The 26,343-nt window shown below is 46.3% G+C and overlaps 1 protein-coding gene across 3 annotated transcripts in view; it reads left to right on the forward strand.

Moving 5' to 3' along the window:
* PAPPA (pappalysin 1) overlaps positions 1-26,343 on the forward strand; it is a 228,169-nt gene that overhangs the window by 174,953 nt on the left and 26,873 nt on the right. For 2 of the 3 annotated variants that reach the window (XM_073313934.2, XM_073313935.2), the window contains 5 exons: positions 5,050-5,233; positions 9,626-9,836; positions 11,244-11,415; positions 17,583-17,730; positions 22,150-22,256. In XM_073313934.2, coding sequence (XP_073170035.1) covers positions 5,050-5,233; positions 9,626-9,836; positions 11,244-11,415; positions 17,583-17,730; positions 22,150-22,256 — 822 coding nt within the window. The other variant, XM_073313938.1, reaches the window with a different exon arrangement.

Below are 26,343 nucleotides of genomic sequence, written 5' to 3' on the forward strand. Positions count from 1 at the left end.
AGGTTTGGGGGGAACCCGGGCCCGCCCTCTACCCTGGGTTCCAGCCCAGGGCCCTGTGGACTGCAGCTGTGTAGAGAGCCTCCTAGAACAGCTGTGCGACAGCTACAACTCCCTGGGCTACTTCCCCATGGCCTCCTCCCAACACCTTCTTTGTCCTCACCACAGGACCTTCCTCCTGGTGTCTGTTAATGCTTGTACTCCTCAGTCCTCCAACAGCACGTCCTCTCACTCCCAGATCCTTACGCACACCTCATTAACTGGAGTGAGAGCCTTTTTAAACCCAGGTACCCTGATTAGCCTGCCTTAATTGATTCTAGCAGCTTCTTGATTGGCTGCAGGTGTTCTAATCAGCCTGTCTGCCTTAATTGTTTCCAGAAAGTTCCTGATTGTTCTGGAATCTTCCATGTTACCTTACCCAGGAAAAAGGGAACTACTTAACTTGGGGCTAATATATCTGCCTTCTATCACTCTCCTGTAGCCATCTGGCCCGACTCTGTCACAATACATAGTATCTGTATTTCAAATGGGAAGAAAGAGGACCTGGGGAATTATAGACCATTCAGCCTACCTTCAATACCTGGAAAGATACTGGAAGAAATTGCTAAACAATCCGTTTGTAAGCACCTAGAGAGTAATAGGGTTATAAGGAATAGCCAGCATAAATTTGAAGAACAAATCATGCCAAACCAGCCTAATTCTCTTCTTTGATAGGTTTCCTGGCCTAGTAGATGTGGGGAACCAGTAGATATACCTTGATTATAGGAAGGCTTTTGACACAGTCCCACATGACATTTTCATAAGCGAACTAGGGAAATGTGGTGTAGTTGAAATTACTCTGAGGTGGGTGCACGACTGGTTGAAATACCCTACTCCAAGAATAGTTATAAATGGTTCCTAGTCAAATTGGGAGGATGTATCTAGGGGAGTCCCGAAGGAGTCAGTCCTTGGTCCAGTACTCTTCAATATTTTTACTAAGGACTTGGATAATGGAGTGGAGAGCATGCTTCTAAAATTTGTGGATGACACCAACCTGGGAGGGGTTGCAAGCACTTGGAGGACAGGATTGGAATTCAGAACAACCTTAACAAATTGGAGAATTGGTCTGAAATCAACAAGATGAAATTGAATAAAGACAATCACAAAGTTCTACACTTATGAAAATCAAATGCACAACTGCAAAATGGGGGACAAATGGGAAGGTGGTTGTATGGCTGAAAAGGATCTGGGGGTTATAGTGTATCACAAATTGAATATGACTCAACAATGTGATGCAGTTGCGAAAGAAAGGCTAATATTCTGGGGGATTGTCATGGGTTACACTACTCATCACTGGGGTGCCTCCTTGCACCTGTGTCTGGGGGTTAGCTCTGCCCAATCTGATGCCCCCTTCTGTGTCTTGCTCATGCTACAGCTCTTTTCATGTTCCAGGAGTTGCAGGGCTTCCTCTTTGTGAGTCAGGATACTCCCTCTTCATGGCTGGGCCCTCCAGCCAGGTCACTATGTGTTTACCACCTTCCAGAGTGTCACAGTCTCGCTGGACCGGCTGATCAGGTGTTCTACCCAGCAGTCCTCCAATCCAAGGCAATGCAACTTCCCCAGTGGCTGGTAGGAGAACCCGGGCCTACCCACTACTCCAGGTTCCAGCTTAGGAATCCTTGAATCAGCAGCCAATGTCTGTACTGTCCCAAATCTTGCTGCTGTTTCCCTGAGCTTCTTCCTACTCCACCCCATCAGTTTTGTGCTCTACCAACCTTCTGGGTAAACCCATCCTTCAGGGCCAGGATCCCAGGGCTTCTGCTCTCCCCCTGGGTCTCCTCCTTTCCCTCTCTAAGCCCAGAGAGTGACTGCAGGCTTCCACATTACAGCCCCTGTCTGTTGCATACTTCCTGGCTTTATACTAGCCCCACCTGCTCCCTGCTCAGCTGGACTCCATCCTTATCAAGCCTAACGCTCGCTCAGATGTGACTTGTCGGGTTATTTAACGCCCTGTGAGCCACAATAATCCTTTTCAGGAGCGTCATATGCAAGCTACACTATGTAATTGTCCTGCTCACCTGGGCATTAGTGAGGCCTCAGTTGGAGTCCTGTGTCCAGGTCTGGGTGCCGCACTTTAGGAAAGATGAGGATAAATTGGAGCGAGTCCAGAGGGGAGCAACAAAAATGATGAAAGGCTCAGAACATGAGTTCTTTGAGGAAAGGGGGGAAAAATGGGAATGTTTAGTCTTAAGAAGACCGAGCGGGGACCTGATAACAGCCTTCCAATATGTTAAGGGCTGTTGTAAAGTGGACAGTGATCAGTTGTTTTCTGTATCCACTGAAACTAGGACAAGAAGTAATGGGGTTAATCTGCAGCAAGGGAGATTTAGAGTAGATATTAGGAAAAACTTTCTAACTATAAGGGGAGTTAAGCTGTGGACCAGGCTTCCCAGGGAGGTTGTGGAATCCCCATCATTGGAGGTTTTTAAGAACAGGTTGGAAAAACACCTGTCAGGGATAGTCTAGGCTTTCTTGGTCCTGCCACAGCACAGAGGCCAAGACTTGATGACCTCTCAAGATCCTTTCCAGCCCTACATGTCTATGATTCTATTGGAGAGGCTGTCTCTTCCTCTATATCCTCTCCCAGAAGCAAAGGTCAACTGGGAAGTTCTTGAAGTTGGTTACTACATTAGAACACTCCATACCCAGCAGCTGGGTTTCTTGAGCTGAACTCCCACGCCTTTGGGATTCGCTTCCCTGTGCCTTCTATCAGAGCCTGAGTCCAGTGTCCTTCAGGGCACAGTGCAAGAGGCATGTATTTGGTTTAGCATTTGATTAACAGCTTTTATTTTGTGTTTTAATCTCTGAAATTGACGTGCCGAGCATCCATGGCCATAGGTTCTGTGGAAATTAGCAGATAATAATAATGTTTCTTATGGGAAACAGCGGCTTCTGCTCACCATGGAGCCACACAGCCTGGAGTGCAAAACCACATGCTGCATTGTGGTAGCAGGGAAGACTGCATGTCTCCCTGATCTACAGAGGTAAAAGGCCTGATTTTCAGAAGCACTGAACACCCACTCCGACTGAAATATGGAATGGGAGCTGGCATCACTCAGCTTCTGAATCAGGCCCTGAACTCCTTCATTAACCCATGTGTTGTCCATTGAAAATAATGGAAATCTCAGTGGTTGAGAAATGCCCAATTTCTACTTCTGCTCCAAGGAGTGCACCAGAAGCAGGCAAGAGGGGGTTGGGCAGGGATGTTACATACTTGAACATTCATCTCTTCACTTTTCTTCTGTGGAGTCTCACACCGTAAAACAACTTTCCTGAAGTACAGACATCTCCAAGTAACTTTCTATCTGCAGTCTATAAACAATTTAAAAATGGTGCAGACAATTTGGAAAGCAATGAAGATAAAGTCCCTGGGAAACACATCCTCTGAAAGTGATGTCCATAATGTCAGTTTGCCTTAGGCTCTCCATGGATCCTGGTATGTTACACTGTGGATCAATAGGAATTTGTTTTGTTTTGTTTTGTTTTTGTCAACAATGCTTCCTATTTAAAGAAACTTGGTGACCTGGAAAAGGGGTTTTGTGCCCACTTGGGAAGTCTCCAGTCTGTGGGACTGCTTTTTCCATTCTGAATACAACCATATATCAAAGGGAGACAGGTTCGAACTTCTGTTGAAACCATTAGGGTGTTTTGGCAAAAGGGAATTCCAGGTCCCTTTGATGTGTGTTAGAAAAATTTCCCTGGCTTTTATAAACCCAGATCAATGCTTGGCATTGCAAATCTCCTGTGACTGTGCCAGCCCTGAATAAAATATCCCCTGGAGGGACAGGACTGCTACAGTTCAGGCAGATTTGTGCAGGTAGCTTTTCTTTCCTGCTCTAGCTGCCTCTTGCTTTTCGGTCTCTTACATCTCTCTTATTTCTCCTCTCTATCCCACTCTGTATTCTCCTGCAAGGAGTCATACTCTTGGGCTGGCCTTCCCTGGTTTCTAACCACAATGCTTTAAAAGAACATTTAAAATATTGGCTGTGTTATTTGTTCTGTGGTCTTCACCCCTACCTGCCTGTGCTTTGTAGTAAATTCATGGTCTTAGCAGTGGAAGGGTGGTTCCCTCACTTTCTGTGTCCTCTGCTATCTAGCGATTCTGGATATCTGCTGCATCTCTGAGGGACATTCCTCCAAACCACTCCAGGATGGTCTTGTGGCCCAGGCACTAGGTGTGACTTAGGAGATCTGAGTTGAATTTCCAGCTCTGCCACAGAATCTCTGTACAACCTTTGCCACATGTGACCTTTCTGTGCCTCTGTTTCCCCATCTGAAAAATGGGGATAATAATATTGCCTTGTCTGTTGAGATTGTAAGCTCTTCTGTCTCTTACTAGGGGCATGTCCAGTGCCTACCACAGTGGGGCCCTGATTCCATTGGGCACTGCCATAGTACAAGTAAATAATAATAGCCACATTTAATGGATGACGGTGTTCTCAGAGTAAATGTGAGCATCTCTAGGAAATGGATCACAAAGCGCAGTCCCTTGGGTGCCAGAGCACCTTACAGCTTGATGTTCAGCCCTGTCTGGGGTCAGGCACAGCAGCTGTTTCACAGCACATACAGCCGCATCTAAGGAGCGGAAGTGAAGAAGAGATTCACATACGGTGAAAACCGGAGAGTGAGTTGAAGTTGGCAAACAGGAATACCTCCAATTCACATTCAGCCAGGATGCCATGGTTAACATCTTAGTAGCAGAAAAATCACCAACGGTTCTATAACAACCACAGGTTATCAGGACTTCCCTTCTAAGTCTCATCACCAGCAACACAGCACTTCGGGAGCACTGGTTTGGTGCTAACTCAGAGGGGGAAATATCCCCTACTGACTCACTGACACCATTTCCTTAACATCTGGATGTTCTTTGGAAGCCTCTGCTGATGATCAGGCTCGAGACGTGATAGGATAGCAAACATGAGCAGCAGTTAGGCTGTGGGTGGCTCTTAGTGGGTACTGGGAGCTATTTGGTTATTCTTAGGTTTGATGTCTTTGGCCATGCGTCTCTTTCAGCTGGAGTCCAGCATCACAATGACTTGCACGGACGGGAAATGGAACAAACAGGTGGCCTGTGAACCGGTGGATTGTGGCATCCCAGACCAGTACCATGTCTACCCAGCCACGTTCAACTGCAGCGAGGGTACGACTTTCGGAAAGACATGCTCCTTCAGATGCCGACCTCCGGCGCTGCTGAAAGGTATGGAGGGCATTTTGCTGCAAGTTAAGGTTAGGTCTCTAAAAGACACAGACAAGTCATTATTATTATTATTTATTATTCTATGGGGTTGAAGCATGAAAAAGAATGAGGGCAGAAAGTTACCGGCCAGGTTTTATTTATTCTGGAAGTTAATTTCCCCTTCTCTTTCTGTATGTTGTGAGGGTTTATTTAATACCTTGTCCCTTGATGACTGTGGGCTGGGAACAACAATGAACGCAAAAATTACCACCATAAAATCAAAACTTTAAAAAGTGATAGGAATAAATAGAATCAGAACCGTGATTCCTCCAGGCTGGCTCCCCTCACTGGGAGGGAGCAGAGAATGTTTAATGCCATCAGTGAAATGTAAAGCTTGTATCTCTTCCTGGGGTGTGCAGGGGAAGGTGTTTATAGACATAGGGTGGGATTTTCAAAATGCCTAAATCCCATTTTTAAAAATGACATGGAAACTCAGGAGTCCAAGTCTCAGTGAAATTCAATGGGACTCAAGCTCCTAAATTCCTGTGTCACTTTTGAAAATGGGACATAGGCTCCTAAGTCGCTCAGGCGCTTTTGAAAATTTTGCACCAGCACCAGCTATGACTTATGTAGCTGGGAGCGCTGTGTTCGTTCATTCTGAGCTACGTGATGAGAGTCCAAACCAAGGGCCAGTTTCTGACACCTTTACTCATGTTGAATAGCACCTTATTCCACAAGTGGTCCCGTCAACTCCTACTAGACTAGCAAAGTGGTACTCAGTGTCAGTAAATATCAAAATCCAGCCTGACAAAAGGAAACCTCTGGGCATTGATTATTATTACTGACATCTAAAGAAATTCTCCAAAGTTTTCATCAGGCTCACACATGCCACACAGACAGAAGCTGTAGGGAGGGCTTTGTCTGGAATGAGAAAGGCGAGGGGATTCCTCAGAGCAGATGGCAAGACTGTTGGAAGTAAACAATGAAAGGAACAAACACACCCCAAAAAGACCTCTAAGTTACCCAAAATGTTCTGCAGGGGCTGAATCCTGAAGAGGTGCTGAGCACTTGTAACCCCTTCCAACTTTGGTAGGAACTGCTGATGTTCAGAAGCTTTCAAGATTTGACCCTGTGTCAATAATAGAATATTTGAGAATCTCAGGATTCGTCTGTCTTGTTCACTGAGGTACATTTGGTCTGCCTTTGCATCCGCACCCCTGTGAGGGGGGTACTGCTAGATGGATCACTAAAGCAGATGTCGCAGATGTGATCTCAGCTCCATCTTTTACTTTTTCCTTCCTGCCCCCATCAAGCACAGCATGTGACCTTGATCGTTCATAATTAGGGGTGGACCCAATTCAGACTTTAAGGAACTTCATTGGATGAAACCCAATCAAAACACTGCATCTGAACTTTGGAGAGTTCAGAGCTTATGATTTTGGCCCAGCTCATCTCACAGTCTAACATAATGCACTGGACATAATGGTCCCTGGGGCTTTTGAACATCCCAGAGTTAACTGGATGTACTGATTGAAGCACAGCTGAGGATCTGGCCCCTGAAATGTTGTCCAAATGGAGCATGTTTCCTTGCTCCGTCTTCTTCCTTCCCATGTCTTCTCTGCTTCCTATTCCAGTCTCCCCTTTATGCTCCTTCCCTTTGTTTTTGAAGGCAGCAGAAGACTTTAGCCTCCCACCTCCCATTGGCGCACACTCAGTTCCCTGAGGGATCTTTTCCTGATCCACTTATCTCCTGCTGCCATCCTCTTTCCCAGCCCTCTGCACATCCCAGCCTGTCCCCTTCTCTCCTGCCTTCCCTGCCTGAGTCCATTAAATGATACTCCCCAAAGTAACACATGCTGCTCCTTTCTTTCCTCCTGCTACTGCTTTCCTTTCTCTGATGAGTGCCTATCCCAATTTCATGTGGCTTCTAAAGTGCTCATCCCTGCAATCTCTACCCTTCTCACCACTGCCTGATCTGATCTTGTCAGTACACCAAGAAGGCTTCTAACTTGAAAGAACTTTGAAGGCGGGTTGGCTTGTCACCCACCAACACTGAATTAATCCCTAACGTTACTGTATATTTAGGTACACTAGAGATGCAAGGCTTTTTGTAGGTATGATGTCAACTCATCTGCTAGTGCTGATTCTGGATTCCAGATGAGGTGCATGAAATGCCCTTAATTTTGTGGGAGGGCGGACTGAATTCTCCATTCATGACAAAATTGTTGAATCCCTGCTTTAAGTGCAAAACTCAGCTCAACCTTAACTATGTATCCACAGCCAACGCTTCCATAGTAAAAGATAAAACTGCTCAAAAGGCATGAGTTTCCCCTGTTGTTATAAGTTGTCCTATTTTTATCAAAATGTCTTTTTTATTATTATTTTGCACTAACGTGGGATCCTCTCCAAGAGGAAGGTGGCATCTAATTGGAAATAATTGGGGAAAAAATAGTGGAATAAGTTTTAACTGTGACAGTCAAATTCAAGGGGCGCAAATTTGTCCACCACAAAGGGTGAAAATGGTCACACTGAACACTGCAGAATAAAATAAGTCACAAGTGACTGGATCCTCAATTGGTGAACACAGTGGTGCTAGGCTAATGGACACCAATTGAAGATCTGGCCCTTAGTTTTGCACAGCTAGTATCATTGTACTTTTGGAGTGTAGCTTTCAAAACAATACGGCAAAACAGTGGTACCCAAACTTTTCCTGTTGTGCCCCCCCTTATCAGTAATGGAATCTGTCCGCACCCCCCCCCTCCATTCCAGAGGAGCTTGGGCTGAAGGCAGAACTGGGGATGGGGGAGGAGCTGGGCTGGGGACGGAACAAGGAGTGGAGTGGAGCTGGAACTGGGTTTGTGTGGTGCTCTCTCCCCACCCTCTGTGGGGGCTGGCCTCCCCCCCCCCTCCCCGATACTCCCTGAAACCTTCCTCTGTGCCCTCTTAGGGGGGGCATGCCCCACAGTTTGGGGACCACTGCAATAAAAAAATCATTTGTTGCACAGTCTCAGATGGTGACTAATAGGCATTGCCACTGAGCTTCTGGAGGATGGACGTTGAATGACTCAGACGTAATTCAATCACTGATGTCATGGAAGCCGCTGTTTGTAATGTCACGGTTCATCACTTTGCAGTAGCAAGCAGGGTCTCACCAGTGCAGGACTGCAGAATTGCTGCATGAGTCAGACAAGAGAAGCAGGCTGGTGCTATAGGAAAGAGCTTTGGTTTTCACAAAAATACCTCAGCAATCAGCCACAATTACGAAGGCAAGAAAAAAAAAGCCACCAATGGTTTAATGAAGGAGGAGGGCTCCTCCGCATGCCTTGCTGTGCTCTGGGAATTCCTCCATTTTTCCTCTCTTTGAATACCAGCTTTGACATCTCATGTCACAGCTCTCATCCTTCCAGATGAGAAAGACCATATGGGACTCAGTTTGGGACTTGTCAACGTGAGTGAAGCTCCCCACACTGTTTCTGAAGCACTGGGTTGGGGGGTTGATTGACTGTTAGGTCTTTGAATGGTTATTGGCTCACAGCTGTGGGATTTTTTTTTTTTGGACAAAGCTTGTTCCTTTGTTACATACAACATGAAATGACAAAGAAATACAAAACATACTGAGCCTGATTCTTCCTGGTGTAACTCCAGTGAAATCAGCGAAGCCACACCGGGGATGAATGTGTCCTACCATATCTTTTACCTTTCAGATATTGGCCAAGCAAGCTTCCAAAGGAAAACAACACTTTAGTTGTTGTTGTTGTTGTTGTTATTATTATTATTATTATTATTATTAATGACAATAATTAATAACAAATAATGCTAATCATGTTCAGGTACTAGTGCCAAAGGACCAACCCATTGTGTTAGACACTGTAATGCAATACAGATGGTCCCTAGTCCCCCAAATCTCCAATCTAAATAGCCAGGACAGACACAAGGTAGGGAGAAGGGGTATCACACCCAAGCAGAGTGAAAGGATGGCAGCAACATCATGTTAGTTCCATGGGGTATGTGTGTATGTTTTGGGGTAGCTTATGAATGATTTTGCAAACAAGCAAGCAGACTTTCCATGCATGGATATTTTCAAACAGAAAAGACCTTTTTGGTTTTTTTAGATTAAGAGAAACCTCAAAACAGGAAAGAACAAAGTAAAGTATCCATGCAAGAGCAGACAGTCAGTATGTCTCTTGTGTCACAGCCTTTCCTGAAAAGAGCACAGAAGGGCTACCTTGTCTTTGTGGACAGCAGAGTTCTTAGTTATTTAAAGGTAGAAGACGCAGAAGATAAATGAAGAAAATATACATAGCTCACTTTGACATGCAAACCAAGGAATCTTTTGATCTGTTGTATGAGTTAGGATACCCTAACAAAATAGCCATGCCTGATTTTGTTAACCCTTTCCACTGTCCTTTCCAGGAAACAACAGCAACTTGACATGTATGGAAGACGGGCTGTGGTCCTTCCCCGAGGCCCTTTGTGAGCTGATGTGTCGAGCTCCATCTCTAGTTCCTAATGCAGATCTTCAGACTGCCCGTTGCCGTGAAGATAAGCACAAAGTGGGCTCCTTTTGCAAGTACAAATGCAAACCGGGTTACCATGTTCCTGGCTCCTCCAGGAAAGCAAAGAAGTAAGTAAAACAGTAACACCAACCAGACAACATATTCCAGAGAGATGTGGGTTAAAAAAAAATTCTGGAGAGGAAGATCTCTAGGTACTAGTGGATTGTGTGAGTAGCAGGGACTATTGTGGGGCAACTCACATATGCCAGCAGTTGTGGATAACGCAACGTTATCAAAGATCCCAGAAAAGAGAAGAGTTATAGAGGATATCCCAGGTGTATGGAATGAGAGGGATGAGAGCCCATAGACAAAGTTAGTTGTATACAGTAAAAACAGTGTTTGGAGCCATTTGCTCAGATTCCAAACAGCTGTTTGGTTCAACCATATTGATGCCATTTTTATTCATTATTCCCGAACGTACTTTTGTTCATCCAAATGTTTGGGGAATGGTCGTTCTTCATACAAATACCCATATTCACATCCAAACAAAAATATTTTTATGCACCAGAAGGAGTATTCATTATTTGGTGTTCATGATTCATTCTTCACCAGTTTAAAAAGCTTCAGTCATCCAATCAGATAGCAAAAACAAGGCTGTATGACTTAGGTGACTAGTAACACACCACTAATAATGAATAATAAATACTGAGTAGTCCAAGAAAATAATTAACTCACAATCCACGTGCTGAAATTAATTCACATAAACTATTTGTCAAACAGTTAAAGTAGTGGCTAAATCAGTAAATATCACAAAGTGTGTTTACCAACAGAAAAGACAGTTAACTTCAGTGGGTAATTTATCTGCAATGAATAATTGGACCAGCTGTACCACTAGAGATCCTATGAGTACAGAATGAGGATAGGGTAGGACGCAGATGAGATCCCATAGGCATGAGAAAGAAGATCTTTTCTTGACACAGACTCATGGGAGTTCTCCCTATTAGTGATCTTACAAGGACAGGGGATAGCACACCTGGTATTTTCAAAGGAACCAAAGGGAAGTAGGCACCCAACTGTCAATGGGACTTGGGCGCTTAACTCAATCACTATCCTTTGACAATTCCATCCTGTGTTCCCCATGAGTTTACATTAAGGACCTACTTTAGAAATATATCTTTGATATTCAACCTGGGGAGCCCCCTTTGAAACTCTCTGGGGAAGGCTTACTACTGTCATATTTCTGACCCTGTTCAACCCATTTCACACTACCCGCAGCCCACAAACTGGAGAAGCAGTGTTTTGGGAAATGTGTCAAAGGCAGAAGAGAGGATTAGATGAGCAGACTGAATGTTGGTTTTGCATCTCATCATTATTTTCGCTTTAAGACCACACGATGCAAATTCACAACTTGGTCCCTAGCGTGAAAGGCGCAAACACAGCCCTTTCCTGCAGCTTGCTAAACAGAGCTCGGGTTCTTCAGAGCTGTAGCTGACATAGCCACTCACTAAATATTCTGGTTTGTTTCCACATGGAAGGAGGGCCTTTAAGATCCAGTGCATGCAAGATGGCACCTGGCTAGCTGGAGCGTGCATGCCCGTCACCTGCGATCCGCCACCCTCAAAGTTCCATGGGCTGTACCAGTGCACCAACGGCTTCCAGTTCAACAGCGAATGCAGGATCAAGTGTGAGGAAGATGACAATCAATCAGTGAGTTCCTTTTGTGTCCGAATAATTTAAGCCAACAGGAACTAGATTCTGGCAAGTCTTGTATGTGCCGCCCGGCTGCCTCAGGAACCAAATCTATGAGAGGCCGCACACCTCCTGGGAAGTGCTTAGCACCTGCAATTCCTATGGGCATCAGTGGGATTTGAGGATGCTTTGGGCCTTCTAGGATGTGGCCGTATAAATCCATCTTCATTGGATCAGACCAGTCCCTTCAGCTTTGCAGAGAATGGCCACTGTCTTTCTGGTATGAGGTCTCAGTGATTGCTTGCATTGAGCTTCCCTAAGATAGGTGAGAAGGTTGCTGCAGCATGGGCGTATGGTAGTGGTCGTGCTGTGTGGTCACGTGAGCAGTCACCGTCCCAGGTTCAGGAGCAGTCTTCCATGGATGTTAGAGAATGCACCGGGCTGCATAGTGTGCTAGGCTGTTACCTGTAATGCACTGTCTTAATCACTACCTCCGGGTTCTGACAGATGATCCGTGCAGTGTCCTTGGTAACATCATGCTCATTAAAAGCTTCTCACGGTCACAATGGAAAAAACCGAGTATGCTTCTGTAAAGTGTCTTTGTGAATGGAGAGCAAGTGCCCAAGAAGGAGAAAATGTGGGAGTAGGGGTGAAGGAGAAACAGTACTGTTATTAGTTGGGAAATATTTTATTAGGATGATAACTGTATTCATCATTTATGTGTGGAGGGCTAATGGTGTGTGCTGGTGGCCTTACAGACAGGTAAGAGGGCAGGGTCTATGCCTCAAAGGTTTTGTAATCTAGAGAGACATTCTATAATAGCATACTAATACAGGAGAGAGATGGGACACAGTAAAAGAAACTGACGGAGCAGTGAAGTTTAGCCCTTGTCTTGGTTGTTACATGGCTTTTGTTTGGGTGACTTTGTCTGTTTTTAAAGACATAAGTTTGGTTCTTGGGTTTTCTTTTCCTTGTGCAGTCCAGGCATTTCTATCATATAGTAGTTTACTTTTATATGGATCTCGACACTTTAAGCAATACTTCAGCTTCACTGAGCTATAGTGTTTCTCTGGCTATAAGATGTCATTAAACAGTTAGGGTCAGATCCTCAGCTGATGTAGATCAGTGTAGCTCCATTGGCTTCATTGGAACTAAGCTGGTTTACAGCAGAGGAGGCTCTAGTCTTTATAAAGTTCAACAGCTAGTCTGAACTGTTTGGTTTCCTGAACCAGAGCGTAATTTCAGTTTGTGAAATGACTAAATTATCCTAAAAGTGCTACTGCTTGATAAATTTGGTAAGAGAAGGTGGAGGCCCTGGAAGTTACGGTGAGTGCACTCAGTTCGGAGAACAGAGAATACCCTGCCAAAATACTTTTTATTATAATTGAAATTTCTGAGGGTCTATTGAACATGGACTGCATCTGCCATCAGGCAAGTAGCCTGAAGGACACTGCTGATGTTTGCTCCAAATAATAAAAACACATAGCCTTGGAAGAGGGCCCAGTCAGGTTTTCTATACTTAAAACTGTGACAGTTCTGCAAGAAAGTAAGAGTGTGTTTCTTGTCATCCCCAACTCTCTCAGAGTTGACTTGCTCTCGTGGCGAGGAGTAGAGAAGGACTGAATCCTGTGCTTTGATGTGACATTAACCAGAATGGTGCAGAGGCCTGGCTGGCATGACAAGGCTTGTGTGGCACTCTGAGGTCTGTGCTATGAAAGGAGGGTTGGGTAGTGTGTTACAAATGTGCAATGTGATGAAGGATGCGGGAGGTTACAAGGTCTGTGTGGTGTTATGAGACCTGTGGGGCGGAACGGGGGAAAGGTGGTGATGCCACCGGGGAAGTATGGCCTTATGAGGCCTATGCAGTATAACAAGGGCTGTGCATAATATTGAAGACTAAATGGTGCTACAAGGTTTGTGCATTTTTACAAGGCCAGTGAGGTGTAATGGGCAATGGAGTAAGAGTTAGCTGAGTTAATGAGGCTGCAACGGTGACACCAGAGACTCTTTGCAACACATTAGGGATGTGCTTATGCACTTTAAAGTAAGATTCTGGTGGTCAGTTCAGAAAACATCTCAAACAAATGTGCAAGAAGCAGCTTGGAAAAGGACCTCCAGGGAAAGATGTTTCCAGATATAACGGAAAACAGATTACAAAAAAAAAAGAGAGAGAGAGAGAAAGAGACAGGACCCCAGACCTCATCTGACCTGCCTGAGAGGTGTTAATTATCTAAGGAATAAAACCCACTAAGATTTTCTCAGATATACAAGGTGATAATGCATGCTTCATCCAAGCAAGAAAAACAGCAGGGATTTTCACAAGAGATTATGCAGGGTAGGGAATGATGGACAGGATATTACTATAGCAGCAGATGTCCTGGGAACTTGGCATCATCTTCTTTGATTCCCATCAACCAGCTCTGCAAGCGACCATGGGGCTGAATGACATCTGCCCACACTTTCTGTCTTGCACCAGCTTTACAGCTTTCTTCATCTAGAAACCTTTTTTTGTTCTATGTCATTCTTCACTGTGTCTATCCAATGCATCCTCAATCTTTCTGTTTCTAGTTACTAGCACTCTGGTATGTATCGCCATGTATGGTATCCTTTCTGGGTCCATTCCTGACTTGTTTCCAGACCATCACAATTGTCTTTATTGAATCTTCTGTAACAGAGTTATTTCTAGCGCAAGCTGTTTTTCTTATCACTTTATTTTTATTTTCTGTAGTCCTGAAACTCTCAGTATTCCACTCAGGCAGTTAGTTTCTGCAGTCAAAATCTTTTGGTCATCGGCTTTCCTCCATATTCCAGCATTCCAGAGTACTGGAATCTGGGAGTACTTTACAAATATAATACAACAGTAACCCAAGCACAGCCAGCTCTATGGGTATAACTCTGGGTCACCTTTAAAAGTCGCTGTTGAACACTGCTATCACATGTATTTTGAAAATTGCAACGGAAGTACAACCCACGTGTTACAATAACAAACCATGCTCAGTTATCACTGATCAGCATGTGGTACCTGGATTTTTATCCTCTGCTCAAGAGGCAATGGGGGGTCCTGCCAAGTTGGCCAGATTTTCTCCTGCTCCACAGATCTGCTTCTTGCAGGAGGAGGGGGAGGCTGTCCGGGAGCTGGTGACGCCGTTCTGACACCCCCACCCTCGTGACACTTAGGGTATGTCTGAACAGGGATAAAAGACCCGCAGCATTGCTATGGCAGGCATGCTCACAACTCAGGCTCACAGGGCTCGGGCTGCGGGGTAGATATCACTGTATAGACATTCGGGACCGTTCACCCTCGCAGGGTCCAACCTGAGCCTGAATATCTATACAGCAATTTTTCAGTGCTGGAGCCTGAGTCCAGTGAGCCCAAGTCAGCTGACCCGAGCCAGTCGCGGGTGTTTTATCCCTGCGTAGATATACCTTCAGAGCTGCTCTCGGTCAACACTAAGTTGCACCACTGACCTAGGGTCCTTAATGGACCACACAGCACAGCTTTCCTGCCTTAACATGGCCCCTATGCCCTCTACGGGAGATGCAGAGGCCAAGTAACATTCATCAGAATTCTACACCAGGGGAGTTCTCTGCTGGAATTTTCTACCCGAGTTGAGCACAGGAGTGTAACTCACTTGAGAATCTAGCCCAAACCTTCTATTCTCATGATAGCTCAGTCTGTAATGGACTGACCACCAGGTGTGCGGTGACTGTTTAAGCAGGTACACACAAATACTCACACAAAGACAACAAATCTCTTCCTTCTCTAGCTACCGTGCATGCCCCAAATGAAAATCAGATCTAAGCTGTCTCTGCAAACCTGAGAAAAGTTACCACCACAAACATGAGGTAGGAGTTGCCGTACTAGATTGAACCTAGTACCCTGTCTTTGGTCAGTGGTCAGTACTAAAAAGAAAAGGAGTACTTGTGGCACCTTAGAGACTAACAGTACCAGATGCTTCTCTTGCTATCTCTGACAATACCTTAATGCCCAGAGAAGGCAAACAGAACCTTGTAGCCTGAATGAAATATTTAGTTCACTGTCACAGCATCAGATTCAGACCCTTCATAGCTTGCAGGTGCAAGTTCACAGAAAAGAAAGAAGCAAGGCTGTTTATGGAAATTTCTTATAGTGTTTAGAGGCTGGGCTGCCATAAAGCCATAGGAAATGCCATAATGTGCTATAGGTACAAATCTTAGGGGGGATGGACAACATGAATATCTTAGGGGGGAAGGACAAAATATCCCTGGAGGGATAACTCAGTGGTTTGAGCATTGGCCTGCTAAACCCAGGGTTGTAAGTTCAATCCTTGAGGAGGCCATTTAGGGATCTGGGACAAAAATTGGGGATTGGTCCTGCTTTGAGCTGGGGGTTGGACTAGATGACCTTCTGAGGTCTCTTCCAACTCTGATATTCTATGATCTATGATTAAGTTTTGATGATTTAACTGGGAATTGGTCCTGCTTCGAGCAGGGGGTTGGACTAGATGACCTTCAGGGGTCCCTTCCAACCCTGATATTCTATGATTCTATGACCTAGTAGGTCGTCTCCATGTCTAATTTGGATTACTCATTCACAAAGAAATCTGGGGAAATAAAGTTTCTTCCACTCAAATCCCTTCTCTTCCCACCATACCACAAGAACTTCTTGCTGCAGGGGAAAATGTTCCCTGCATGTAGGTGCTCTGGGCTGTCTGACACCCAGAGTCCAGTAAGCAGCAAACCAAAGCAGGGAGTTGAGGTTTTGATCCCTCACCTAACATTCTTCAGCTAGTCTGGACTTTTATGCTGTTTGCATGGTTACCCTTGGGCCACTGAGAGTCACAGGTACTGGTCTCTGCCATACTGTAAAATTCAAATGATATCATCATCATTCATCACACAAACAAGTGGGCTGAAAATTCAACCCAGTAGCCTGCAGAGAACACCAGTTGCATCACCCCGAACATCGTGTTCGTCAACAAGCTCAGCAGGGAAGGATAAGAATGTCAAAGAGAAAAACAAATTTCCTCCTGGAACCAAGAGCAAAACAAAGGTGACAAGCAGCACAAGCAAAACACTGAGGGATGTGCTGGGGACATAGTGTGCAGATCCTGTTATGCAACCTGCACAAGATGCCTCAGGCACCTGCAGAGTGAGGCATGCGGGTCCCAGAGAATATCCCCCTTGCCTGCTGACGGCTCTGTCTGAAAATACTTCCTATTAAGCACATAGACCCCACAAGATAGCTCACAGAGAATGCCCAGTACACTCCGCTGAGTGACAAGTACAGGGATTACATTAAACCCCCCTTGCATGCCAGGGATTGGGAGTGAGATGGCCAGATCCCATAACATATCCAATGTAGAACACCACTGGGAGCTAGACACCTAGCCCCACAAAATATCCTGGTGCAGAATATCCCCTGTCTACCCAGTAACAACTAGGCTTGTGGATCCTGCAGAGCAGCTCATGCAGAATTCCCTGGGTGCTGCGTGCATAGATCTGATGAAAGAAGCCTTGTGCACTTCTTTGTTGTTTTAAAAGGGCATGATATTTCCCCGTGGACTTTCATTCATTCTCCAATATTCCACAGGGTCTCTTTTTGTAAGACAAATGTGATATCCCGCACCCTCCCCCACCCTCACACGCATCCACACACACAAGATGATTTCTTTCTCTACCTCTGTCTCTGTGCTTCTCTATCACAGTTTCTTTCTTTGCTGTCAGTCACAGCAGGCAAGCTATAAAGATTGCCCCAGCAAAACCTCACAGAGAAGTGTCCTGCCTTTGTTTCTGCTTCACATGGGCATAGGGAACTCTTTGTTCTCTTCCATACAAGGATGATGTAACTAGTTAGAAAAGGGAAAGAAGAGAAAGGTTGGCTGTCCTCCGCACAAACACCTTAAAATCAAGAAAGAGGGAACATTGGGTGAATGTTCCCTTATTCTAGTTAGCTTGGGTCCATTTTGAGAGCATCCTTTACAGGCCATAATATTACATAGAAAACGGTAGTGTGCATCTGTCTCTCTGGGCAGGATACAGTCTGTCTTTTCTTTGTCCTTTTGAAGAAGTCTGATTCTGTTTCTCGCTAAGCTAAAAGCCCAACCCCTAGACCTTCGCAGCTCCCAGAGAACATCAGCCCTTGATTCGATTCTGATTCTTTTTCTGTCACTTTTCTGACTGTATTTTGCTTTTCCCATTCTCAGGGACGTGGTAACAACGTGATTCACTGCCGGAAGGATGGCACCTGGAGCGGCTCCTTTCACCTCTGCAGGGAGATGCAGGGCCAGTGCTCTCTTCCCACTCAGCTCAACAGCAACCTTAAGCTGCATTGTGTGCACGGCTATGGAATAGGTATATGAGCTAAAGCCAGGGCTGCAGCTGGTCTGCCTGCCAGTGGGGAGGAGGGAAAGGAAGGAGACAGGAGTCCTTGGGTCATCGTGTCTTTGGGGCCAGTTTGCCCTAGTGGGAAGCAGCTAATTAGAGGATTTGCAGAGAACATCAAGCTTTCAGTTGCCACACACCAGGTAACATATGCTGCTTTCCTACTCCCCCACAGCATTTCCACTTCCACCACGTCCCTTGTCCTGCTGAGTTTAATGAGCAATTCCCAGGATCAAACTATAAGAGCGACAAATCCAATATGATCTTTTTTAAAATAAATGAAGAAATAGACACACATTTCCTCTCAGCCTTCGGTGAATGGTCACACACACGGGCAAATATTCCCACTCAGCTACGCATGCTCACGCACACATACAAAACTCACATACGCTCAGATATTCTCACCCCTATAGTCTCACCCACACCAACACAGAGATACGCACACGCGTATATATGCACACACACAAACATGCTCTCCCACCCATGCATGTTCACAAAGACACAAGCGCACTCCCCCATGCGTAAATACTCCCCTTCAAATATAAATTCACCCATCCAACCACATTCTTTGTCATACGCACAAAGCCACATGCTCAGACATCGGAAGGCACACAAAAACACTTACCAGTGTGCACTCTCTCATATTATCAGTTATTATGACTCATAGAAACCTATATCCCTTTACAGATATGGAGGAAGACAGGATCCCTACCCTGGGGAGTTTATCATCTGTCTTAGACAGAACATAGTCATGTTGTGAGCCCTGACCACAGACAATGGCAGGGAGTGGGGAGGGATGGAATAGCTGGAGGGTTTCACCAACAAAAATCATATGATTGCTGTGTTTGTGCACATGTGGGTGCGTGATTCCAACCTACCGTGTTAGCGCCAAGCTTTTTTATTTATTTATATTCTTCCACATATTTTATTTAAAGAATTTATCAGAAGGTATAGAGGCAAAAGGTTGGGAGTGTGGGTAATGGTGACAGGCTAACCAAAATAAGTGAAGAATAATTTGTGCACTTGGCTGGAAGATGTCTAGTGCATAGGTTACTGGATTGGGACTCGGGAGGGCTAGGTTCCATCCCCAGCTCTGCCACTGACTTGCTGTGTGACCTTGGGTAAGTCGCTTCCCCTTGCTGCGCCTCTGTTTCCCCACCCACCCTCTGTCTGTCTTGTCTGTTTAGAAGAGAACCTCTTCAGGGCTGGGTCTATCTCTTATTATGGTCAGTGCCTCACGCAACGGGGCTTTGATCTCAGCTGGGGTTCCTCGTTGCTACTAGAATACAAATAATAATAACAATAATAAGAATAAAGGAGACTGCCTCAGGCCCAGGGGCCGTGTGAAAACAGCACAAAGTCAAGAGTGGGAGAAGGAGACAAAGGCTGTGTCTTCTCTAGTGCTTTAGGGCCATCTCCCACCATTGCCGTAGCTCTAATGCAGCTCTGCCCGCAGCGACGGGGTACCAGGGACTGGCGGTGTCACTGACCCTTGCTCAGAGCAGGTCTACGTTACCCAGTGGCAAAGCCATTCGTTCTCTGTTTACACTGGTGCCCCACCGCCTGCCCCCATTTCTACCACCCATGGGGACACACCAGTGATGTGGGAGATTTGAAGAAAATGGTTAGTGTAGACGGGGCCAAAGAGAGAGAGAGAATTGGGTGTAGCACACAAAAGAGGCGGAGGGGAATGAGGGACAGAGATGCAGGCCTGGGCAGAGCAGAGCATTGATGCAGACGGAGAAGCCAGTGTGGGGGAGGAGGCACTCTGGTAGTGGGCCAGTTCAGTGAGAAATACAGCCCTCCTCTCATGACAGTTATAACCCCTGGCTCAGCATCCGGTAAGAGTGACAAACACGCATACCAATAAGTTCTTTGGGCACCCTCGTAAAGGCCTGTCTTACTTCTGCCTTCCGTGGTCCCTAAGTACTCAGCGTGGTCTGCTATGCTTTGTCCTGTAGGCCAGGTTCAGATTGCTGGGGGACGGGCTATATTTACCATTCCGTGCACCGGGTTGCACCTCCCTTCCCCAAGGTCACCGCCCGAGCTCCATACTGGAGCATTCGAATGTGAGCTGTATTAGATGCAGCTTGGAGAGAAACCCTGGGCCCCTTCCTCCCCCTCCAGGCCCCTTTCCCTAAACCTCCTCCCCCCACTGCTGTCCCTTTGAACTTGGAGAAAGTGTTCCCTGTTGTGCAGATCTCTCATTATATTGTAACCATTGTAAGGTACCAGGAGCCTGCTCCAGTCCCGTCCCAGGGGAGAGGAACACAACCTGGATGAGATCACTGCTCTTTAATGGTGCCAATTACGGATCATATATCAAAACAATGGAGACCTGCTCCTTTCCTTGAGTGTAAATAGCACCGTGGAGTGGCCTGTGAGCAGGCAGCAGCGACTCTTAATTTGACAATGCATTTTACCCTTGAGATGAGGCGACCTTTGCTTACCTACCAGGGGTTGCCACTTTTTCAGAGAAGAAATATTGATTGCGTGTTCCCAGGGAACATCTCTCTGTGCTGGAGGCAAGGAGGCTTTTCAGCCCTTCTTTGTGCACTCCTGGCCCTTTTCACCTCCGTTCCAATGGATGCTTGTTAGTTTAGCTTACATTAGCCTTGTCCAGAAGACAGATCCCTGGGGCCAATCCTGAGTGGCCCCCACACCCTCAGAAAAGCTTCAGTAGGAATCAAGGGAGCTCAGTGCACTGGCCCACAGCATAGATTGAACCTGGGACCTTAACCTCTTCAGCTAAAGGGGTAACTCTCTTATAGTAGCATCTGAAAGCTGTTTCCTCCAGTGCAGTGGTTCTCAACCCAGGGTCCTGGGCCCCATGTGGGGCCGCGAACAGGTTTCAGGGGGTCCGCCAAGCATGGCCAGTGTTAGACTCGCTAAGGCCCAGGGCACAAAGCCAAAGTCCTGCCACAGCAGACTGCAGCCCGGGGCCCTGAGCCCCACCACCCAGGACTGAAGCCAAAGCCTGAGAAACTTAGCTTCACGGTGCCCCTTGTGATGTGGGGCCCTGGACAATGACCCTGCTTGCTACCCCCTAACGCCAGCCCTGGCTTTTTTATGCAGAAAAGCAATCGTTGTGGCACAGCTGGGGGGGGGGGGGGGCTCAGAAAGAAAAAGGTTCCTGGTCTAGAGGACCAGCCACTAGCTGGAGAAATTAACACACACTTTGTGAGTGTCTCACATCAGCACTTTTCAGGATCAGGTCACGTATTTTGGAAGTCATCTGGATGTCCCTCAAAAGAGGATCTTTTCCTTTCACTCATGGGCCGAGCCAAACCTGGCAGATATCCAGTACAATCAATGGAGTCACTACTGCTCAAACTAGAGGAGAAAAACAGAAACAAACCCTTCCTAATTAAACTAACTGGCTCCTGCTTTGTTCCAACTGGCTCCGCCACGTGAGAAAAAGAAAAAAGACAGAGGCTGGGGGGAAAAGTACCCAGCCAGGGTCAGTGTGACCCTAACACCTTTCCTTTTCTCCACAGACACCTAATCTGCTCCTCCAGGCTGAAGTGACTTTTGAGCCAAAGGCACAGCCATCCAAACCACTCCACAGATTAACTCCCCCTCACGCTGATTGGAGTGCAGGATTCCTAATGATAGGGTTTACAGCAGCTGCCCCTTTCAGCAGTGATTTGCTAGGGGGGAAATGGTAATAGTCCAACACGCTAAGGCTTATGGTTGTGTCACCACATTACTGCAGAGCACCGCAGTGTGTTTTAACAAGGAAAGGATAGGGTTCCCACAGGGCATGGCAGTTAATCAGAGAAAATACCGGTTTACACGTGAACAAATTGATCATTACCTCTCCTCTTACTTCTTGTTTAGCATGGGGCTTAGGTGATAACCAGCCTGCAACATCATTAGACTTTATCACCATTATTTCAGGGTCTTCTAATTTTGGAAAATCAGGCCATTGGCTTGTTGTCCATGTCAGAAGTGAGAGGAATTTGGTGGCATCTGCTCAGTTGCTTCACGGCTTCAGAAAGAGCTCTTGAAATGGAACTGCCTTCAATGCCTCTGCCTCTCCGTGACTGCTTCAGGAAATGAATAAATCCCCCATTCAATCCATGGATTAGTAGCCACAGTGATATTTCGATACTGTAATCTATTGGTCACGTTAAGAAGCAAGCCCTTATGTATATCCCCACTCTGGTCCTAGGGTCACAAGCTGTGGGGTGTGATCAGAATCCTATCACAGTGTAAATCCCAGGAGGTTGTGAGGTGCATGGTGATGAAGAGCTCCATTATGGGTTGGCTGTAATAATCGTTCTGCAGAGTAGGAAGATGGAGGCTATTCAGACAACTGAAATGATGGTAGGAGAGTGACATGGTGTTTGCTTTCTTCCTTCATTCCCCTCTGCATGTGCCATGAAGGAGCCGAATGCACCACCTCGTGTACGGACCACAACGAGCCCATCCTGCTGCGTGTGAATGAGACCTTACAAGACATCCAGCACTGGATGAATCCTCAACGAGTGAAGGTCAGTGGGGGGCATGTTACTAAGTACCCCTCCCCAGACCCACAGACTTTCATGTTCCTCCAGAATAGGAGAACATGCAGCTTGACCCACAAAGCAGAGATTAGGGATGCAGAGGATAGCGAGGACCAGCAATATTTCATATCTGTCTGTGTAGCGAGACATCTTCCCTCCTTGGACAAGGTTGTCATCAATAGGGACTCCAAACCTGATTCTTGCTTACCCCACGGCCCTTTTCCTTTGCTCTACCATTGCCCATTTAACTCTGCGGTTTCCCAGTGCACCAACCTCTGGGCATTTCCACCTTGAGCTAAAGGGACCACGTCCTTGCCCTCTGATCCACACAGCTACTAACAGTTCTGATCTGGTGGGACTTTCACCCCTTGCACCAGCACCATGGGGAGTGCAGACAATGCACTTACATACTTAACTGTAGGAGAAAACAAAGGGGGACAAGTAAAACTGCACAGATCAGGTTTTAAATTCTTACTACTCTTCAGTTTTCTGTGCACATTGCATGGTAGGGAACTGTCTGTGTTCGGGCAGCAGAAGAACCTGATATGATGAGTATATAATTTCCCAAATTGGCTGAGGCAACTGATTCTCCTACATCCCCATGTGACAGACGTCTGTCTGCTCAGCACAGCATCCATTTCAGAGGTCACTGCTCTCTCCTTCTGCGCTCTGCAAACACACACTCTCCGATACACACACAGGCCAAACACTCCGATCATGCACATGCACTTATATCTACCCATGAAAACACAAACAGGTGGACATTGGTTGGCACACTTACCTGCAGATGCGCACACACAAGTAAACACTCACAGATGTACACAAATGCATATTTACTGTCACCCATAAACACACCTACACAAAGAGTGCACATTTACACACACACATTCAACCACTACTGGAAACACACACACATATGCACGTGTGTAGATTAGACAAGCAAGCACACACATTCATCCAAAACCACACTCATGCTACACATACATATGTAAATATAAGCTCCTGCATAGAAACCACATAAATAGGCACTTACATACACACACTCACTAATACAAGTTACTGTAGGCATATAAACACAGAAATGCACCCTGTGTGCCAGATTTTCAACAGCACTGTGCACCTGGGGTGCAGGGTGGGTGCAGAGCATTTCTGAAAATCAGGCCCCTTTTTCATGCCTAAATTGGAAACCATTTTTTTAAATGTCTCCCCAGTAGTGGGTGCTGAGTACTTGAAAGTCTGGCCCTGAGTTCTGTGGGAAATCTGGCCCTGCATTTTACATATCCAGGGCAAGGTTTTCAAAAGGGCTAAGCACCCACCAGACAACCAGCATGCTGAGCATATTTGACAATCCGTCTTTTTAGGTGTCTACATGTAGCATCTTTGAAAATTTGGCCCTGAGTGTGGGTACTGAGCCCTTCTGAAGACGCTGGCTGTGCCGTGCTTGTGTGCTGCACACCAACAAGCAGGCAGAGCGATAGAAACGCTCCTGGGAGGTGACTGGAGGATATCACAATCACAGGCTGTCCCTCTGATCTCCTCATTCACTCCATACTCTCTGATTACATTACGGCCCCGGCCAAAGCTTTGCCAAGCTGCTGGTGTGAAATACATATCTGTAGAAACCTTATCTCTGTATGAGAGGCTATTTCTCACTGGCTCTGTCCTGAGCTCTGGAGTTCAAAGAGGTTTTGTAATTCATGGTGAAATAAAACCACAGCTTCCCTCCCAATCTCTGCTGTGCTGCCCTCATTTATTGATGCCAGGACTTGGAGGGAGCTGTAATGGGCAATTGTAAGCCCAGGTTTACAATGCAGCGTGGATGCTTTAGGGTCTCTGGAGGGCTCATTAGGCAGCAGGGGGAAAAATGGTAGTAAAGGGGGAGAACAGGGGAGTGCGGTATAAGAGGGGGGGAGTTGATGGTTTCCAGGAGCACAGTGGAAAAATCTGGGTCCATTTTGCCCCTACAGCAGTGATCTTATAAGATCTTTAGATTGTGACTGGTTAGGAGTTTGACCCCCTCACAAACACCAAAAAGGATTGGTTTGTGAATAGCAGGTTAAAGGGTTGAGTTTCTAAAATTATGTTAAAAGATGGATAGGACATTGAGTACCAAGTGAAAATTAATCCACTCTGAAGCCTCAATAAACAGACCTCTTTAGAAATGGAGAGGATGGAGCATCTCCCTAGAGCAGGTTCTGGTTGGATCAACTAGGGGATTGTTCTTAGAAAACATCTTACCGTCTCGTCACTTGGTATCAGTCTCTGCATAATTCTGGAAGGCCTGCAGTTAAGAAAGCAGTAACTTTTGCAAGTGAGCAGTGTTAGTGTTTGGCCGTGGGGCCAGTCTGTAGTCAGAGTTTGGTCATTTCTGATCAGTTCTAAAAATTGAAGAGAAAAAAAAAGGAAAGAAAATGACACATTCACTTCCCTCTCCAAACCCCACCTGCTGTGAAACACTGGAATGGTTTATATAGGGAGGTTGTGGACAGACCATCCTTTGGAGTCTTTGCAGTGCAGAAAGATCATAAAATCTCAGGGTTGGAAGGGACCTCAGGAGGTCATCTAGTCCAACCCCTGGCTCAAAGCAGGACCAAGTCCCAACTAAATCATCCCAGCCAGGACTTTGTCAAGCCTGACCTTGAAAACCTCTAAGGAAGGAGATTCTACCACCTCCCTAGGTAACGCATTCCAGTGCTTCACCACCCTCCTAGTGAAAAGTTTTTCCTAACATCCAACCTAAACCTCCCCCACTGCAACTTGAGACCATTACTCCTTGTTCTGTCATCTGCCACCACTGAGAACAGTCTAGATCCATCCTTTTTGAAACCCCCCTTCAGGTAATTGAAAGAAGCTATCAAATCCCCCCTCATTCTTCTCTTCTGGAGACTAAACAATCCCAGTTCCCTCAGCTTCTCCTCATAAGTCATGTGCCACAGCCCCCTAACCATTTCTGTTGCCCTCGGCTGGACGCTTTCCAATTTTTCCACATCCTTCTTGTAGTGTGGGGCCCAAAACTGGACACAGTACTCCAGATGTCGAATAGAGGGGAATGATCACATCCCTCGATGTGCTGGCAATGCCCCTACTTATATAGCCCAAAATACCGTTAGCCTTCTTGGCAACAAGGGCACACTATTGTAAGCCAAGGTTTGGGCTCAAGTGTAAGCCAAGGTTTGGCCATCAAGTCATTCCTCCTGCCCCTTCTTCACCCATGAGGAAAAGCCTTGTGCGGAACAAACTACCCTTGCATTGGGAATTCAGGCTTTGTCAAACCAGCAAGAAAAGCCAAGTCCATAGCTGATGGCCTTTCTCTGAGAGGGTCCTGCTCCCAGCCTCCTGCATATTAGCAGTGTCAGGTGTTAGCGGGAGCAGCTGCAATGATCTCATCTGCCAAGGTATCACACTGGGCGAGAGCTGGTCTCTGAAGTCACCAGGACTGAGCCCATGTAAATCTCCCAGTTATTAAACCCACCACCTTAAATAGCATCTGGAAATGACCTGGAACCAATGCAGATCACAGGTGGACTGTGCTTTGTGCAAGTAGCAACTTTGTATGTTCTACTGCACCAGCTGATTTCTGGGTGTGTTTGGACTGTGCATGTCTGAGGAGGATTGTGGGAGGTGAAAACGGCCTTCACACACGCACACACCCACAACACCCCTTGTTTAATCTGGGTGCAGTCCCCTGCTTGCCTTGCCCCAGACCCTGCTCTCTTGGGCATTCCATCACTAACATGGAGAAGGGAAAAGTGTGGTGTGGGTGGGTTTAGGGTCCCACCTCCCCAGACTGGCCAGCAGAAAGGTTGGCAGAGCAGTTGCTGCAACATGAACCACACCCACTCCCCCAAGCTGCTCACTGTAATATGGACCCCCCATGTCCCTCTCCAGTCACAGCTCAAAAGCCCCTGGTCAGGTCCTAATTAATTCAATACAGGGCTAATCAGCCAAAGGCATCCTACAGGGCCCTACAATATGGCAAAGTGGCCAGTGGCTGCATTCCCTCCCTCTGGGTGAAATTGTCCCCTAGGCTAAGGGCCAGCACAAAACCTATCCACCATTTAACATTTGGGGCTTA

This window comes from Lepidochelys kempii, chromosome 16, assembly GCF_965140285.1.
Source record: "Lepidochelys kempii isolate rLepKem1 chromosome 16, rLepKem1.hap1, whole genome shotgun sequence".
NCBI classification, from domain to species: Eukaryota; Metazoa; Chordata; order Testudines; family Cheloniidae; genus Lepidochelys; species Lepidochelys kempii.